Source organism: Phoxinus phoxinus, assembly GCF_949152265.1.
Source record: "Phoxinus phoxinus genome assembly, chromosome: 19".
Classification (NCBI taxonomy): domain Eukaryota; kingdom Metazoa; phylum Chordata; class Actinopteri; order Cypriniformes; family Leuciscidae; genus Phoxinus; species Phoxinus phoxinus.
In genome coordinates this window covers 10,366,607-10,383,577 of record NC_136894.1, presented here as the reverse complement: position 1 = coordinate 10,383,577, position 16,971 = coordinate 10,366,607, and the positions used below count along the sequence as shown (strand labels likewise).

General features: G+C 39.8%; 1 protein-coding gene across 1 annotated transcript; it reads left to right on the top strand.

Annotated features, from left to right (window-relative positions):
- The first annotated feature begins 2,955 nt into the window (after positions 1-2,955).
- On the top strand, positions 2,956-9,692 carry LOC306986781 (uncharacterized protein). Its single transcript, XM_079590415.1, has 2 exons — positions 2,956-3,025; positions 3,178-9,692. The coding sequence occupies exon 2, from the start codon at positions 3,356-3,358 to the stop codon at positions 9,182-9,184; it is 5,829 nt and encodes a 1,942-aa protein (XP_079446541.1). The 5' UTR covers positions 2,956-3,025; positions 3,178-3,355; the 3' UTR covers positions 9,185-9,692.
- Positions 9,693-16,971: the final 7,279 nt, after the last annotated feature.

The following is a 16,971-nucleotide window of genomic DNA, read 5'->3' as shown; positions in this document are numbered from 1 at the left end:
AGAATATTATTGCAAAAATGTTTATATTAAATATAATATACATAATATATATAATATAATATATATAATATAAGTACAACCTTATAGTATACTCTACCGTTCAAAAGTATGTCTGTAAGATGTTTTTTGTTTGTTTTTCAATAAAGTCTCTTATGCTAACCATGCAGGTTGCATTTATTTGATCAAAAATAAAGATAAATTGTGAAAATTTATAACAATTTAAAGTAACTGTTTTCTATTTGAATATATTTTTGAATGTCATTTATTCCAGTGAAGGCAAAGCTGAATTTTCAGCATCATTACTCCAGTCTTCAATATCAAATGATCCTTCATAAATCATTTTAATATGCTGATTTGTTGCAGAAACATTTCTTATTATTATCAATGTTGAAAACAGTTGCAGTTACTGCTTAATAGTTTTATATGATTCCCCCAGAATTATTTGATGTATACAACATTCAAAAGAACATCATTTATTTTATTTTTATTTTTTTGATCAAAATAATGTGTTAAATAAAGGTATCAATTTCTTTAAAAAAAAAAAAAATCATAGTGACCCCAAACTTTTGTTATTAACCTTTATTACAAAAATGACTGCGGTATTACCACCGTACACTGATCGTATCCCATGATAATGTCAAGTCACTTTGATACTGAAATTTTTGTATCATATGGTATTTATATGGTACTCCTACGTATTCTCAAGTACATGTCCAAAAAACATGATAGTGCCATAGTATTTTTGATGTCATAAGTCATATATGATGTCATACAAACCACTTTTGACACTTTTACTATTTCTGGCATCTGACAAAAAAAATCTGTGTACACTGTCATACCAACAAATGGTCATTCTGAAAGAAAGAAAAAAAGTGCATGTCTTGGATGTTAGTTTTGGAATGACATGGCAGATTTTTCTTGGGTCCCAAAAAGGCTTTAGGTGAAAATTCAGTTTCACTTTATTTGGATGGCCCCTTTAACACGTTCTGTTGTCTATAAGTAACATTGCACCAACATCTACTAACTCTTATTAAAGTGTTGGTAGAGTATTAGTAGACTGGTAGGGTTAAGGTTAGAATAAGTTGACATGTAGATGCAAAATTGCTTATAGTCAGTAAATGTCTGTTGGGGGAGCATCACAATAAAGAGTTAGCCGATATTAAGCAGACAGTCTAATACTCTGATGAGAGTTAGTTGACAGGTAGTTGCAATGTCACTTATACTCAACATAGGAACCGTCAAAATAAAGTGTTACCAAATATTCATCCAAAATTAGGCCTAGTTGAATATTGCACAAGAGTTACATTTAAGTGACACTGGACAAAAGTTGAGAGGTGTGTATTAGAAGGTGTCTCCTTGGCTTCACATGTCCAGGTGTGTGTCCTTCTGTGGCTTGATTCTGCGGTTGTTCTCCTGTCCTTCCTCACACTGACAGAGCTGATAAATGGCAGGTGCAGCTGGATTATCTGTGAATGTGCTGAAACCCATCAGGGAGACAAGAGGGCTTCATTTCTGAGCATAGCTTGAGGGTCCCCGCATGAGTCCTCACCTTTTACAACCCGATGCACAATGAATTCAGTTTATTGCCCCTATACAGTAGATACGCTTTTTGTAAGTTAAGAGAAATGTTCAAAGTAGTAGGCCTACACTATTCACGCAGAGCAGTGTAAACATGGCCAAACTAAAATTTTGGATGAAATTTTGGATGTAATGTATTGTATTCAGTACCATATGTTTTTATAGCATGGTTGTTTGGTAGTAACATGGTATAGCCAACTTAAAGGACAAGTTCGGTATTTTACACTTAAAGCCCTGTTTACAGACCGTATCTGATGAAATAGAACGGTTAAGATTAAAATTTGGACACATGCTCCTGTCCCGAGAATTTTAGGTTTATTTAGCTTTTGTGGACCTATTTTGCCAAACGCGTCACACCCAGATTCTTCCGTTGAGAGCTTGAATAATAGACACCAGTTGGTGGCGATAATGCACCTTTGCCAATTGCAAGCAAACCGCTGGCATTTCATTGAATACACAGAAGAAGCAATGGAGTCAATGGAGGTGGACAAACACTACGATAAAACCTGTTGGAATGCATCTTTTTCAGCGATTTTTTTTGGGATCATATCAGTGAACACCCCTGACCACTCGGTGAGTTTCACGTCTTTGTAAACGAAAGTTTAATGTGTTTTAGGAAGGAATCTGCCAGTGCACATAGACAACCATTGTGGGGGTGGGGGGGGGGGGGGGGAAGCTAAATAAACCTTAAATTCTCTGGACAGGAGCATGTGTCCAAAGTTTAATCTTAACCGTTCTATTTCATCAGATACGATCTGTAAACAGGGCTTTAAGTGTAAAATACCGAACTTGTCCTTTAAAAAAAAAAAAAAAAAATTCAGAGCCAAATACCATTCTGCTGAAGCATTGTGCTGCCTCAGTACTTGTTTGTAAGGGTAATAATGGATCTTTTCAGGAACTGTTGCAGTTTGGTGTGCATGGGGAAAAGGAGAAAGGGAGAGTTTGAGGTTCATGTCAAATGAAAACTTGTATTTTAATTGAATAGTTCTGGAGACTCTAATGCACCAGAGCTTGTAAAGATGCATCTTCCAAGATGAAGCCTTTGAAAAGTTAATGCCAAAGCTAAATAATTTTAGCTGGATGACAGCATGTTTATTTTTGACGATGACTGAACAGCACTACCAGACGGTGAGGTGGGTTTTCCGGGAAAACCCATGATCCTCTGATGATTATTTTCAGACACACTCTTCCTCTTACATGATGCATAAGAATGCAAGTGACCCAAACATTATCTCATCAGCTCATCTACCTTGAGTACAGAATGTTTTACTGTTTGTGTTGCCATTAAGGCTAAATGTTAGGAACTTTTAATTTGATAGAGACTTTTATTTTGATATTATGTAGACCCGTAGTTTGGGGTTAGAGGTTATTTCCTGTACAGAAGTAAGGAAGCTGACAGTATGTGAGCACATGTAATTCATCTGATGTTAGCGCTAGAAGCAATGTCGTAAGTACGAAATTCATTGTTATTGTAATAAGTTAATGATACAATACTGTTTAAAAAGAAAAGACTACACACAGTTACATTATTTATTTACATGTATATTTCATTAGACAAGATTTATGTTAAAACAGTCAAACTTTATTTCTTTGTTACAGTTTTCACTCTGTCATGTAAGATGATGTTAAAGCCACAGTAAACAGCAAGAAATCGCTCACTACGACTTGTCGTCATTTTGCATCAGAGTTAGCTGGTTGTATAGCTACAGTTGCTACACTGCAGTGAGGACAACACAGTGAAAAGACATTGAAAGTTAGTGTTGAACATCGTGGCAAGATGGAAGGAAAACGTACTAAGTCTTCTGTGGCAAGTGGAAGTTCTTCTCACTCATCTGCTTCAGCAAGGAGTGCAGTAATCCGTGCACGGGCTAAAGCAGCAGCTGCTAAAGTACGTGCTGAATATGCAGAAAAAGAGGCTAAAGCTAAAATAGAAAAGGCAGCTAAGGAAGCTGAATCACAGTTGGAGAAAGTAAAAAGAGAGACTGAGCTTGAAACACTCGCCATGTGTCGTGAAGCAGCGGCTGCTGAAGCTGAAGCTGCCGTATGGGAATCGGCTGACTCAATTGCAAAGTGTATTCTGTTGGATGAAACTGGCTCATCAGGAGAAGATAAAATGGAGCGCACAAGCGAATACGTCCAAACTCATTTTGGCCCAACTAGCTCCCCAAAGCGAGAAGCTACGAATACTAGCCCTCAGGCTTTTCAGCTTGCTACAGATGGCACTGTCATTTTCAGTCCGAACAATCCCTTCTCTTCATACCAGCAGGTTCCTGTTTCTTCAAATGAGCCACGACAGGCTAATAGCATGGGAAATGTAAATTTATCAGAGGATGGTCTAGACGATGCTTATGTTCCACCGCCAGTCAAACTCTCATATGGTCAGACTTTATATGACAGAGAGGATGCTCAAGTCGATTCAAAGAAGTTTCAAACTGACTTGAATATTTCTGCTCCGTGCTATTACCCCCAGCTAAAAACTGAACAGGGCGTGTCTGCAACTGAACATCTTGCGCAATATTTAGCGCGACGGGACCTGGTGAGTGCAAGCTTGTATGAGTTCGATGATAAACCAGAAAATTATCGTGCTTGGCATTCTTCATATAAAAATGCAACACAAGGGCTGGGTCTCACTGCTACTGAGGAGTTAGACTTAATGACTCGATGGCTTGGCAAAGAATCCAGCAACCAAGTGAAACGCTTGCGTTCAGTGCACGTAACAAGGCCAGACATAGCACTCAGGAAAGCCTGGGAACGTCTTCAGGAATGTTACGCAGCACCAGAGGTAGTTGAAAAGGCCCTCTTCACTCGACTTGACATGTTCCCCAAGGTTTCGGTTAAAGAAAATCTGAAGCTAAGGGAGCTAGCAGATTTGCTGATGGAAGTGCAGTGTGCTAAGGAAGACGGCTACCTTCCAGGTTTGTCCTACCTGGATAATGCACGAGGTATTGAACCTATAATAGCCAAGCTGCCTTATGGACTTCAAGAAAAATGGATTTCTGCGGGTTCAAAGTACAAAGAGGAAAATGGAGGACGATTTCCACCATTTGAGTTCTTTACAAGATTCATTTGCTATGAAGCAAAGAAAAGGAATGATCCCAGTTTTGCCCTTTTAAATGCTAGCGGATCTGCTGTAAAGTCTGAAAGTCCCCAATTTAAAAGCACCAAGTACCCCATTGCAGTTCATAATACCAATGTCTCCCCAGCAGAGTCAAGCACTTCCAGTGATCCAAATAAGAGCTGCCCAATACATGCAAAGCCACATCCACTGAAGAAGTGCAAAGCCTTTAGAGCCAAAGATCTTCAAGATAGGAAAGCCTTTCTGAGGGAGAGAGGATTCTGCTTTAAATGCTGTGGCTCAGATAGTCATGTGGCAAAGGACTGCACTGCAGTAGTGAAATGTTCTGAGTGTGACAGCACCAAACATGTCTCAGCTATGCATCCGGGCCCTACACCACAGACTATGGCTCCTGGTATCTCGTCACAGAATGGCAGGGAGGGAGAAGAGGGTAACGACAACAGCGAAGTCGTTAGCTCAAGCTGTACTGAAGTATGCGGTGCAGGACAAGTTGGGAGGTCGTGTTCCAAGATATGCCTAGGAAAGGTGTATCACAAGGGCTGTCCAGAAAAAGCCATCAAGGCATATATTGTTTTAGATGACCAAAGCAACCGTTCATTGGCGAGGTCCAGTTTCTTTGATCTTTTTAACATTCAGAGTAAGCCATATCCTTACCTACTGAGAACGTGCTCCGGCACAGAGGAAACGTTTGGCAGAAGGGCCGAAGATTTTATGGTCAAGGCTCTTGATGGGAAAGTGACAATACCTCTCCCCCCGCTTATTGAATGTAACGACTTACCTGACAACCGGGATGAAATTCCCACGCCGAACGCCGCTCTTCATCAACCTCACCTCGTCAAGGTAGCAGAACACATTCCCGAGTTGGACCCTACTGCGGAGATCCTCCTGCTGCTTGGTAGAGACACAATTAGAGTGCACAAAGTAAGGGAACAAGTAAATGGCCCTCCCAATGCCCCCTTTGCTCAACGTCTTGACCTAGGTTGGGTGGTGGTTGGAGAGGTCTGCCTAGGGAAGACGCACAAGCCAAATGTCAGCACTTACAGGACAACAGTGCTTGATTGTCAACGGCCCTCGCTTCTCCAACCGTGCACAAGTTTTATGCATGTCAGGGATAAACTTCATGGCAAAGAGCCCAGGAAGAGTGTCTTAGTGCCCAGCATGGCTAAAGAAGACAGGCTGGGTAAAAATGTATTTGATCGCACCGAACAGGACAACAAGCTGGCACCATCAATTGAAGATGAGACTTTCTTGAACATAATGGACAAAGAAGTCTACAGAAATGATTCACATAGTTGGGTTGCTCCACTACCGTTCCGACAGCCTAGAGAACATTTGCCTAATAACCGCAACCAAGCACTCAAACGTTTTGAATCACTTCGACGCAACTTGAGGAGAAAGCCAGAGATGGAACAGCAATATGTGGCATTCATGGGCAAACTGCTGGAAAATGATCACGCTGAGGTGGCACCAGAACTAAGGGACGATGAAGAGTGTTGGTACTTACCAAGCTTCGCAGTGTTTCACCCACAAAAACCAGGTCAAATCAGGGTGGTGTTTGATTCGAGCGCCCAACACTCCGGAATCTCCTTAAATAATGTGCTATTGACTGGCCCTGATCTTAACAACTCCCTTCTGGGAGTACTCATGCGGTTCCGAAAGGAAAAGGTGGCTGTTATGGCAGACATACAGCAGATGTTTTACTGCTTCCTTGTAGACGAAAAACATAGGAACTATTTGAGATTCTTATGGTTCAAGAACAATGATGTGGCAAGTGAACTCATAGACTACAGGATGAAGGTCCATGTGTTTGGGAACAGCCCGTCTCCAGCAGTGGCAACTTATGGGCTTAGGAAAGCTGTCAGGAAGGGTGCCCAAAGATATGGACAAGACACTGTCAACTTTGTCGAGCGTCACTTTTATGTTGATGACGGTCTTTGTTCTGTCCCTACTGAGGCTGAAGCCATTGACTTGCTGCGTAGGACTCAGGCTTCTCTGGCTGAGTCCAACCTTAGGCTCCACAAGTTTGCATCGAATAGTCCGACTGTCTTGGCAGCCTTTCCAAGTGAGGACTGTGTGGCAGCTGTAAAAGAGGTAGACCTCTGTGGGAAGGAGTCGCCCATCCAACGCAGCCTAGGCCTATTGTGGGAGGTAGCTAGGGACACATTCACCTTCTCTGTGTCAACTGACATAAAACCATTTACCCGCCGTGGAGTTCTCTCAATAGTGAACAGTGTTTTTGATCCCTTGGGTTTTTTGGCTCCTGTCGTAATCAAAGGAAGAGCCTTTCTCAGAGAACTGAATTCTGAGCCTTCAGAATGGGACACTCCATTACCTGAAGATAAACTAGGCAAGTGGGAGGCTTGGCGAAACTCACTGCAAGAGTTGAAGCACTTCCATATATCAAGGAGGTACACAGGCTTCTCTTTAACCAAGGCCAAACAGGTGGAACTCTGTGTGTTCTGTGATGCTTCGACTATGGCCATTGGGGCTGTAGCCTATTTAAGGACCATTCAAGAAGACAGTGTTGACATTGGATTTGTCATGGGGAAGTCTAAACTTGCTCCTCAATCAGAGCCAACCATACCGAGACTTGAGCTATGTGCTGCGGTTTTGGCTGTGGAAATGGCCGAATTGATTCAGGAAGAATTGGACTTAAAGCTAGATTCCACTAAGTTCTACACGGATAGCAGAGTGGTCCTTGGATACATTCAAAACCAATCCAGACGGTTTTATGTATATGTCCACAATCGAGTCCAGCGTATTCGTCAGACCACAAATCCTGAACAGTGGCACTATGTACGCACAGAGGACAATCCGGCTGATATTGCGTCAAGGTCTGTTCCAGCATCATGTCTCACACAAACAATGTGGTTCAGCGGACCTACCTTTTTGCGCAAGCCTTCCTTTCAACCGGAGCCTATCCAGTCATTCAGCTTAGTTTCACCAGAGTTGGATGCAGAAATTCGTCCAGATGTGAAGAGTTATGCCACCCAGCTACACGAGAAAAGTCTCCGCATAGAGCGTTTTGAGAGGTTCTCTACCTTTGACACACTCCAGCGAGCTGTGGCACTCTTAATTCACATTGCAAGATCTTTCAAGTCCCCTAACATCATGGACAAGTGTAGAGGATGGCATAAATGTGAGTTGCCTCGCTCTCCAGATGAGCTTTCCCAAGCCAGAGATGTCATCATTAGAGCCGTTCAGAGGAAAGCATTTGGGAAGGAATTTGAAGCTCTAGAAAGAGACAAGCCAATTCCTCTAAACAGCTGTCTTCGTCGTCTCAACCCTTTCTTGCAGAATGACCTCGTCTGCATCGGTGGCCGCCTGAAAAACGCAGACATAGAGATTGAGCAAAAGAACCCTGTAGTTCTCCCAAAAGACGATCATGTTTCCTTGCTGCTCATCAGACATCATCATACTCAAGTAAAACATCAGGGCCGCCATTTAACAGAAGGCGCTGTGAGAGCTGCAGGACTCTGGATCCTGGGAGGTAAAAGGCTCATTAACTCAACTCTTCACAAATGTGTGACCTGTCGTAGACTCAGAGGGCGGATGCAGGAGCAACTAATGGCGGATTTGCCACCCGAGCGTCTCAAGGCCTGCCCTCCCTTCACGTATGTGGGGCTAGATGTCTTTGGACCATGGCACATCACCACCAGACGCACAAGAGGAGTTCAGCCTGATAGCAAGCGGTGGGCCATATTATTCTGTTGTATGAGCTCCAGGGCGGTTCACATTGAGGTGATTGCCTCAATGGACACTTCAAGCTGTGTCAATGCCTTAAGGCGTTTCTTCGCCATAAGAGGACCAGCTAAACAACTACGGTCAGATTGTGGCACGAATTTCATTGGGGCCTGCAGAGAACTTGGGATGAGCGCAGAACAACCAGACACCACTGTGCAGAAGTACCTACACCAGCAAGGATGTTCCTGGGTGTTTAACCCACCACATGCTTCGCACATGGGTGGTTCATGGGAGCGCCTCATTGGAGTGGCTCGAAGGATCCTGGAATCAATGCTTCTTGAACATGGCACTCGACTCACTCATGAAGTCTTGTGCACTCTAATGGCAGAGGTGACAGCAATTATGAATGCAAGGCCTCTGGTTCCCCTTTCAAATGATCCAGAGGATCCATTCATTCTCACACCATCTATGCTGTTAACTCAGAAAATCGACACCCCACCTCCTCCAGGAGACTTTACGGACAGAGACCTACTAACCAAACAGTGGAGACAAGTACAAGCCCTGTCCAACATGTTCTGGCGCCGTTGGAGACAAGTGTACTTGTCAACTTTGCAAGGCCGGAAGAAATGGACCAAGTCTCACCAAAATCTGCAAGAAGGAGATGTCGTCCTCCTCAAGGACAACCAAGTTGTACGCAACAACTGGCCTAGGGCGATAGTCACAAAGGCTATCCCTGGAGAAGACGGGAAAGTCCGTAAGGTGGAATTGAAGACCACAGATCAAGGACATTCAAAAAAGTTCCTTAGACCAGTGACAGAACTTGTTTTGCTTCTGAGTAAAGAGTGATGTTTTTATGTTAGTAAAAACTTGATGAGTAGTGACCTCACAGATGTCAGGCGGGGAGTGTGTTGCCATTAAGGCTAAATGTTAGGAACTTTTAATTTGATAGAGACTTTTATTTTGATATTATGTAGACCCGTAGTTTGGGGTTAGAGGTTATTTCCTGTACAGAAGTAAGGAAGCTGACAGTATGTGAGCACATGTAATTCATCTGATGTTAGCGCTAGAAGCAATGTCGTAAGTACGAAATTCATTGTTATTGTAATAAGTTAATGATACAATACTGTTTAAAAAGAAAAGACTACACACAGTTACATTATTTATTTACATGTATATTTCATTAGACAAGATTTATGTTAAAACAGTCAAACTTTATTTCTTTGTTACAGTTTTCACTCTGTCATGTAAGATGATGTTAAAGCCACAGTAAACAGCAAGAAATCGCTCACTACGACTTGTCGTCATTTTGCATCAGAGTTAGCTGGTTGTATAGCTACAGTTGCTACACTGCAGTGAGGACAACACACTGTTTCTTTTTAGCTGTCAGGGTAAAGGCAATAAGTTTTACTGCCAGTATACACTCATATAAATAAAGGTCTATAGATTTTACAGTCTAAACAAGAAGAACATCAAAAACTGTTTAATCTTCAAAGACTTAAGGAACCTCATTCAGTGAAAATATGTCTTGATCAGAGCCCAAGATACTGCAAAGGACAACTGAAGATTTATTTTTAAAAGTGAAATATTGGCCAACTTAAATGAATTATCATTTAAACAGTATTTTACGGAGTTACTCAAGTTTTTGTATAAATAAATTAAAAAAAGATACAATATCAAAGGAAACGGGGCTCTGAGCAACTGAATGCAAACAACCATCTGCTTATCTCAAGAAATTTGAGCTCACTGATGTCTTCAACCAAACTATGAGTTATTTAATTTATTTCAATCCTTTGTAGTGTTTTGATGTCTTTTGAGGTTGATTTAAAATGTGAGATGTTAATTGTTTTGTTTAAATAAGATTATTTAACTTATTTCAAGTTGAAAGTTCAGAAAAAATAAAAGAGAAACTAAACCGAGAAAAAAGAATACAATCGTAAAAATGTTAATTAATTTGTGACCATTATTCATCCTTGAAAATTAAACTACTGAGATATATATTAAAAAACAATGATAGCATACTTCTAAACATATCATGTTACACAAAATGTGTGTGTTGCATCAGTGCTCTGCTTCAGTCTTAAAGGGATAGTCCACCGAAAAATCAGTTATTAACACTCATGTTGTTCCAAACCTGACTTTCTCTATTCTTTAAAAGATAAAAAGAAACTGAGAGACATTGATAAATGTCGCATTTTTCTCCCATTCCATAGAAGTCAATGGTAACCAAACAGTTTACAGAATTAAACATTTTTGGTGAACTATCACTTTAGGAAAAGGCTTCACTGGTGCTGAGACTCAGCAAACAAAATATGTTGCGTTAAGTTTTAGGAGTTTGTTCATTAAGTAAAAAAACAAACAAAACAAAAAAATTAAATGTTGATTAATACAAGAGTGTATGAAGTAAACAGGTAAACATATTCTAATGAGGAAATTATCCATAGATCACTTTACAAACAAAATGATTGTTAAAGAATACAAACACATGTGCAACAACACATTTGTTCACATAACAGGCACATGCATTTATCTTGGTCCGCCTCCTTCACACTCACACACACACACACACACACACACACAGACACACACAGACACACACACACACACACACACACACACACACACACACACACACACACACACACACACACACACACACACACACGCAACGAGCACGTGCGCGCACACATACACACACAAATGGTGGTGTGTTCTGGGTGGCAGTTGGCTGCAGTGAAGGGTGAACACACAGATAATGGGAGCACACAAGGCCATAAATAATGCAACAGCGACAGCATTCAGTGAAAACTCTGCCCTCTCAGCACACCTCCCGTACCTCCACAGGGACGGTAAAAAAAAACTGTTTTAATCTCCTTCCCTCTGCACCTTCATCCCTCACTCACATCACAAAAAAGGGAGGGAGAGGGAAAAGGAGAAATCATCTTCAGAGGGAATAAATAAGTCACACTTTCACCACAGCTCCCACAAAGGACACATCCGACTGAATTAGTGTTAGACTTTTCCTCACAGCGCATTTGTGCATGCTGGTGTGATTCTGTATCCGTGTGAAGGTGTGTCTGGCCCATAATTCATTTCTGCAATACAGGCAGAATAAAACAATCGCTTATAGATGAGATCGCAAGACAGGGGAGGTGCAATGCTGAAAAGTTAAGAGAAGATAAGCAGTTTTTACAGTTAATGGCAATCTTTTAAAGTTAGCAATCAAGTGTCATATAAAGAACGGTTCGATCAAAAAACTTTTAACTTTAGGCCAGCATAGTCTGAAGATGAACCAAGACATCAGAAGAACGCTCAAAGTGTTTTAAAACAGGAAAGTTCCATTCAAAAAATTGGGATCAGGAAGATTTCTTTGAAAGAAATGAATACTGTACTTTTATTCAGCAATGATGCGTTAAATTGATCAAAAGTGACCGTAAAGATACTGTCAAAATATTTATATTTCAAATAAATGTTGCTCTGCAGTTTCTATTCATCAAATAATTCTAAAAAAAATTAACAGTGTGGTTTCCAGAAAACAATCAAGCAGCACATTGATAATAATAATAATGTTTCTTGAGCACCAAGCTTTGTCATTACATGAATAAATTATACATTTTAAAATAGAAAAAAAGCTATTTTCAATTGTAATAATATTTTACAATATTACTGTTTTTACAGTATTTTTGAAAATACAGCCTGGGTGAGCATAGATAATTTTGTCAAAGAATCTTACCAACCTCAAACCTTTGAACAGGTTGTTTTAAAAAAGATTAAAATGACAGAAAATTACCTCTAGCCTAAATTCCAGATAAAATCAAGTGCTGTTTTGAATATCATTTCAGTTAGGAAATATCTAGAATATTAATTAGGTAAGATAATAGGCACTAATCATAGGAGTACTTGCACGTTTGTTTCAAGAAGTTTAGTCAACTGGATGCTGGAAGTGTCTTGTAGTTGTTGTTTTATGTGGCCAGCTAACATTTTTGATCCACAAATTTCAATGACTATCTCCCACAAAGTGTGGGATGAACCTTCTAAAGGTAGATGGACAGATGCTACACCAACCCTAGCAGATTGTATCCTATTAAAACCATATCATTAGAGCAAGGCAAAGCTGTGATAAACCTTTCAACAGTGTTTGTTTGTGCATAACATAAACCCCAATTTCCTAAGCGAATGCAACCCAGAAAAAGAAAAAAACTTTTTGAAATAGTTTCCCTGCAGCACTAAATAACATAACAAATATGCGTGTAAACTTCTAACATTTGCCTCGTGATGCATGCCTGAGAGCAATGGGTCCTTTGCGTTATGCTTACGAAGCAATAACGCGGCTTGCAATTTCATTCAGCACAGGGTAAAGGTGAGAGTCACCAATCCCTGCTCTTTCTCTCCTTCAGTCTGACCCGACTATAGAGACCGAGTTATGCCGGCCACAGTTGCCTGTTTCTCTTGATAAGCCACTCACTCAAACACCTTTCACACAGCCTGGGTTCCAGAGAGCAGGGGAAGAGAAAGAACTCAGTGCCAGATTAATCTGCAGAGATATATTTAGAGATGCAAACCTTTGACAGCCAAGCTTCACTTTCACGTGTGTTCAATAGATTTCTGTAGAATGGCTGCACATTCAGCATCGTGGAAAAAGGCCAAGAAAGACACGATTTTCTTGGGGGAGTTTTCAGAGGCCTGGGCTTCGTGCTGCCTCATTTATCTTTCTCATCTAACTTTGATCAAATCACACCACGCCTTTTCATCACGTCTGTACTTATTCTGCAATTTTATGCACCAATTCATCTTCCAAAGAGGGAACTGGACCCCATTCATAATTATTTTTGTTGAAAAATGTTACAGTGCTGAATTGCACTACAATCCTTTTAAAGCGTATTTACGCTTGTTCCATTGACGATAAAGAGGCCGGAAAGCCAAACTAAAGACGACGAATGCCCTGAAAGGATCACGTATTTGTGATTCAGGATATTTTCGAAAACTAAAAGCAAATTATTCATTCACTCACAAGAAGTAGAGTATTTCCTGCCCGACAGGAAGGCAATTACTGCAAAACTGCTGGTCTCTGCATATAAAGAACGACTGGAAGTACAGGGCCTCTAATGCAATCTTTAAGACGCCATGGACCAATAATGATCAATGACCCAATTTATAAAAAATATTATTTGGAAAATGTTTATGTTATATTACACTTTTTTATTTTATTTTTTACCTGTAGTTCTCTAATATTAAATGTAGCCTATTATTTATATAAAAAAATATTTTTTATTTTGGACAGAAAGTATTGTCTGTAATAGGGAATAAATATTGGAATAGAAGACAAAGCTCTACTTATCACACTTTTAAAGATCATTTTTAAAAATAGGCTTATGATTTGAAATAATGTGTTGGGGCATTTCGTCTTTTATGTAGGCTATATTTATTTGATATGTATGTTTATCTGCCTGGACTGCAGATGTAAATGAACAATGTTGCTATAACCCGGCTTGTTTACGTTTTCTATTTTAATGTTCATTAACATGCATTGACCCTATCAAATAAATAAACAAATACAGAAATGCATGGATGAGTTACGTCAAGGCAGGGATGAGGTGAGGTGAGAGAATCCAGTTGCAGCAATATTTATTGAAACAATGATAATCCAAACAGGGGGTTAAAGGTCCCGTTTTTCCTGTGTTTTGAAGCTTTGATTGTGTTTACAGTGTGCAATATAACATGTGTTCATGTTTCGTGTGTAAAAAAAAACAGTATTTTTCACAAAATGTTCTTATCTGTACACCGCTGTTTTCACTGTCCTAAAAACGGGCTGATGACTTCCTTGTTCTATGAAGTCCCTCCTTCAGAAATACGTAATGAGTTCTGATTGTGCTTGCGGTTCCTGTATTGTGATTCGACAGCAGCTTAGCGCACGTTGCCCGGAAAGGTCACGCCTCTTACTAAAACGTGGAGATGCATGCGCTGCGCTCAGTGTTATTGTAAGGTGATTTGACTCCGGGATGAAAATAACAGCGTCTCGACGACATGGCGACAAATACACTCTACAAACGCAACTCTTCCTCTTTTCTGTAGGAGCGCAACAAGACCACGCCCCCTTTTTTGGTGTATTCCTGTGTGCGGAGGTTAGTCAAAAAACTGTTCTAGTGATGTCATTAAAGCAGGAAGCAGAGGGATGTAGTCCAAACCAGCCGTTCGGTTTAGGCTTTGAAAGGGGACTTCTGTTAAATAAAATATCTTGCTTGGCATTGAACTTTATTTTACAGGTATTATTTACGCTCTAACAGCAACATTACACACTAGCTAAAGTTAAAAAAATGGGATCACGAAGAACAGGACCTTTAAAACCAAGAACATGAGCAAAACAAGAGCATAATCCAAAGTGCAGGCATGTGACATGACAACATGCAAAGACAACAACTGACAAACCAAGACTGAAACACTGGGGAACACAGGATAACAAGAGGTTAAGGCACACCTGAAACTGATTAATCACTATGGTAACAAATAAGACAAAGGCAAACAGGAACTAAACAGGAAAGGGCTGTTATGATATAAGGATAATTGAAAATACATTTCAAAATAAGAGTCCACAACAAGGAATCATGATACAGGGTTTGTGACAGAATGAATGAAAAAATAAACAAAGTATTGCTATTTGTGAAACAAAGCTATCATATGACGACAGAAGACTTGAAATAAAAGTTGTATAGAGTCTGAAGTACTTCTCCAAAAAATCTTCCTTTAGGTTTCATGGGTAGAAATAATAGAAATCCCAAATGCAGAAAGAATGTTAATTTTGGGGGGGAAACTTCATTTGAAAATTCATTTCAATTGACAGTTTATGACAATATCAGAAGGCTGGTATGTTAAAGGTTGGCGAAAAATGTTTGTTTACTACCAGTTTTATTCCATTTTCAGTCAAATGAAAGACAATAATGTCTAACAGGGCCATTTGCATAGCCTTGGGGGGGGGAGAGCATTTTCCTTAAGAACACACAAAAATTGTGCCAAAAAATGATAAATACATTGTTCATTCTTATGTATGAGAATCACGGAGGAATGTGGTTTCACAAAATAGCAAAAAGAGACCTTCTTCATCATTCAGTCAAATGGAGTTGTTGCGTTGTAATAAAGAGGAACGACTGCAGAGGAATACGAGTTAAATCATGAATTCAAAATGAGAAACAGCAAATCAGAGTTTTCTGTCAGCCAAATGTTTTATCTGACAATGACCTTCAATATTTGTTAGTTTTGTGGCTTGCAGTTATAATAAAGGGGGAGGTGACGTGTTTTTTGGAGATGTTTTGATGAAGTATGGACATCAGTGATGTTTCCTTGTGTAATTAAATGTCGCTGCCACTTTTACTGTCTCTCATCATTCACAAGAGCTGAAATGAGCAGACGGGTTCAGAGCGCAATTCATCATGGTTAATCATTCAGGCCAGGCTGCACGGAAATCACTGCTGCATACTTGTTCAACAGATTAATTAAAAACAGCACAAAGTCTGGTCAAGTGGGGACTACTTCAGTTGTTTAGAAATATAATTTGATTTCAGCATTGTCATTAACTAATTACAATCAGCATAAAATATGCAAATTCGCAATCTATTGTGATGATTCAAAGTGAGAGTTTCTTGACCTTATACTCTGGCCTGGCTGCTCAAATTATACAGACTATACAGAAAATACTTTTCACGGCCCTTGAAAAAAGGGATGATGGTTATTGTGGTCATCGTGATATGTTAGTGCTGGAACACTGAGCTAGAGCGCACAATGACCCAACAAACAATCCTCAAGAGGCCTTTGTCAAAATTTCAAAATAAAACAATGAGCACACAAACACTCTATGAGAGTTCAGGCATATTTACATTTGCAAACACCTTCATTCAGCAGACTAAATCAATCCGACCTTCTCCATCAGAGAAAAATAAAGCAATAAACTATTTATGAGTTATGATTTTAACATAAGTTCTAGGTATTCTACAAGGCACATCATACAGTGAGTAAAATAACAATAATATCTACATTTATACAGAGAGTGAAATAGCATAGGGGATGTCTAATGCTATTTCATGCATTCTGAAACACTGTTAAAGCGTTGTATTCTCATGCTTAACATGGCCACAGTTTCAAAAAATTAGTTTTACGTATGTGCCAAATATACACTCTTTCAGGATTCGTTTAAGTTTTTTTTCGAGTATGGCCCTGTATGATGTCATAAAGGGCGAAATTGGGAAGTTCGGATAATTTTACTGACTCTTGATCGATCTCATTCATCAAAATGAACAAATCTTTTTTCGAGTCGTTTAGTTCAAGGGGCTTTAAATGTTATACTTGTAACAGGCAAATTCCCCGATTACATCCACCTACGCAACCTTGATCATATTCTGAATTAAGACATCATTATAATGCAGTCGAAAATAATTTACAGGGAACATAAATAATGACTTTACCTTTCGAGTCTTTCGTTCATTTGTCACGTGACAGACGCGATGAACGGATCCTTCATGAACGACTCATTTCCGGGGCAGCAGCGGAGTGTGTTTGTTTGTTCACAGCATTTTGGTGACGAATGTTTTATAAACAAGGCCCAGTTCGACGCTGGTTTTGCAGATAGTTTGAAACTGAAAAATGGG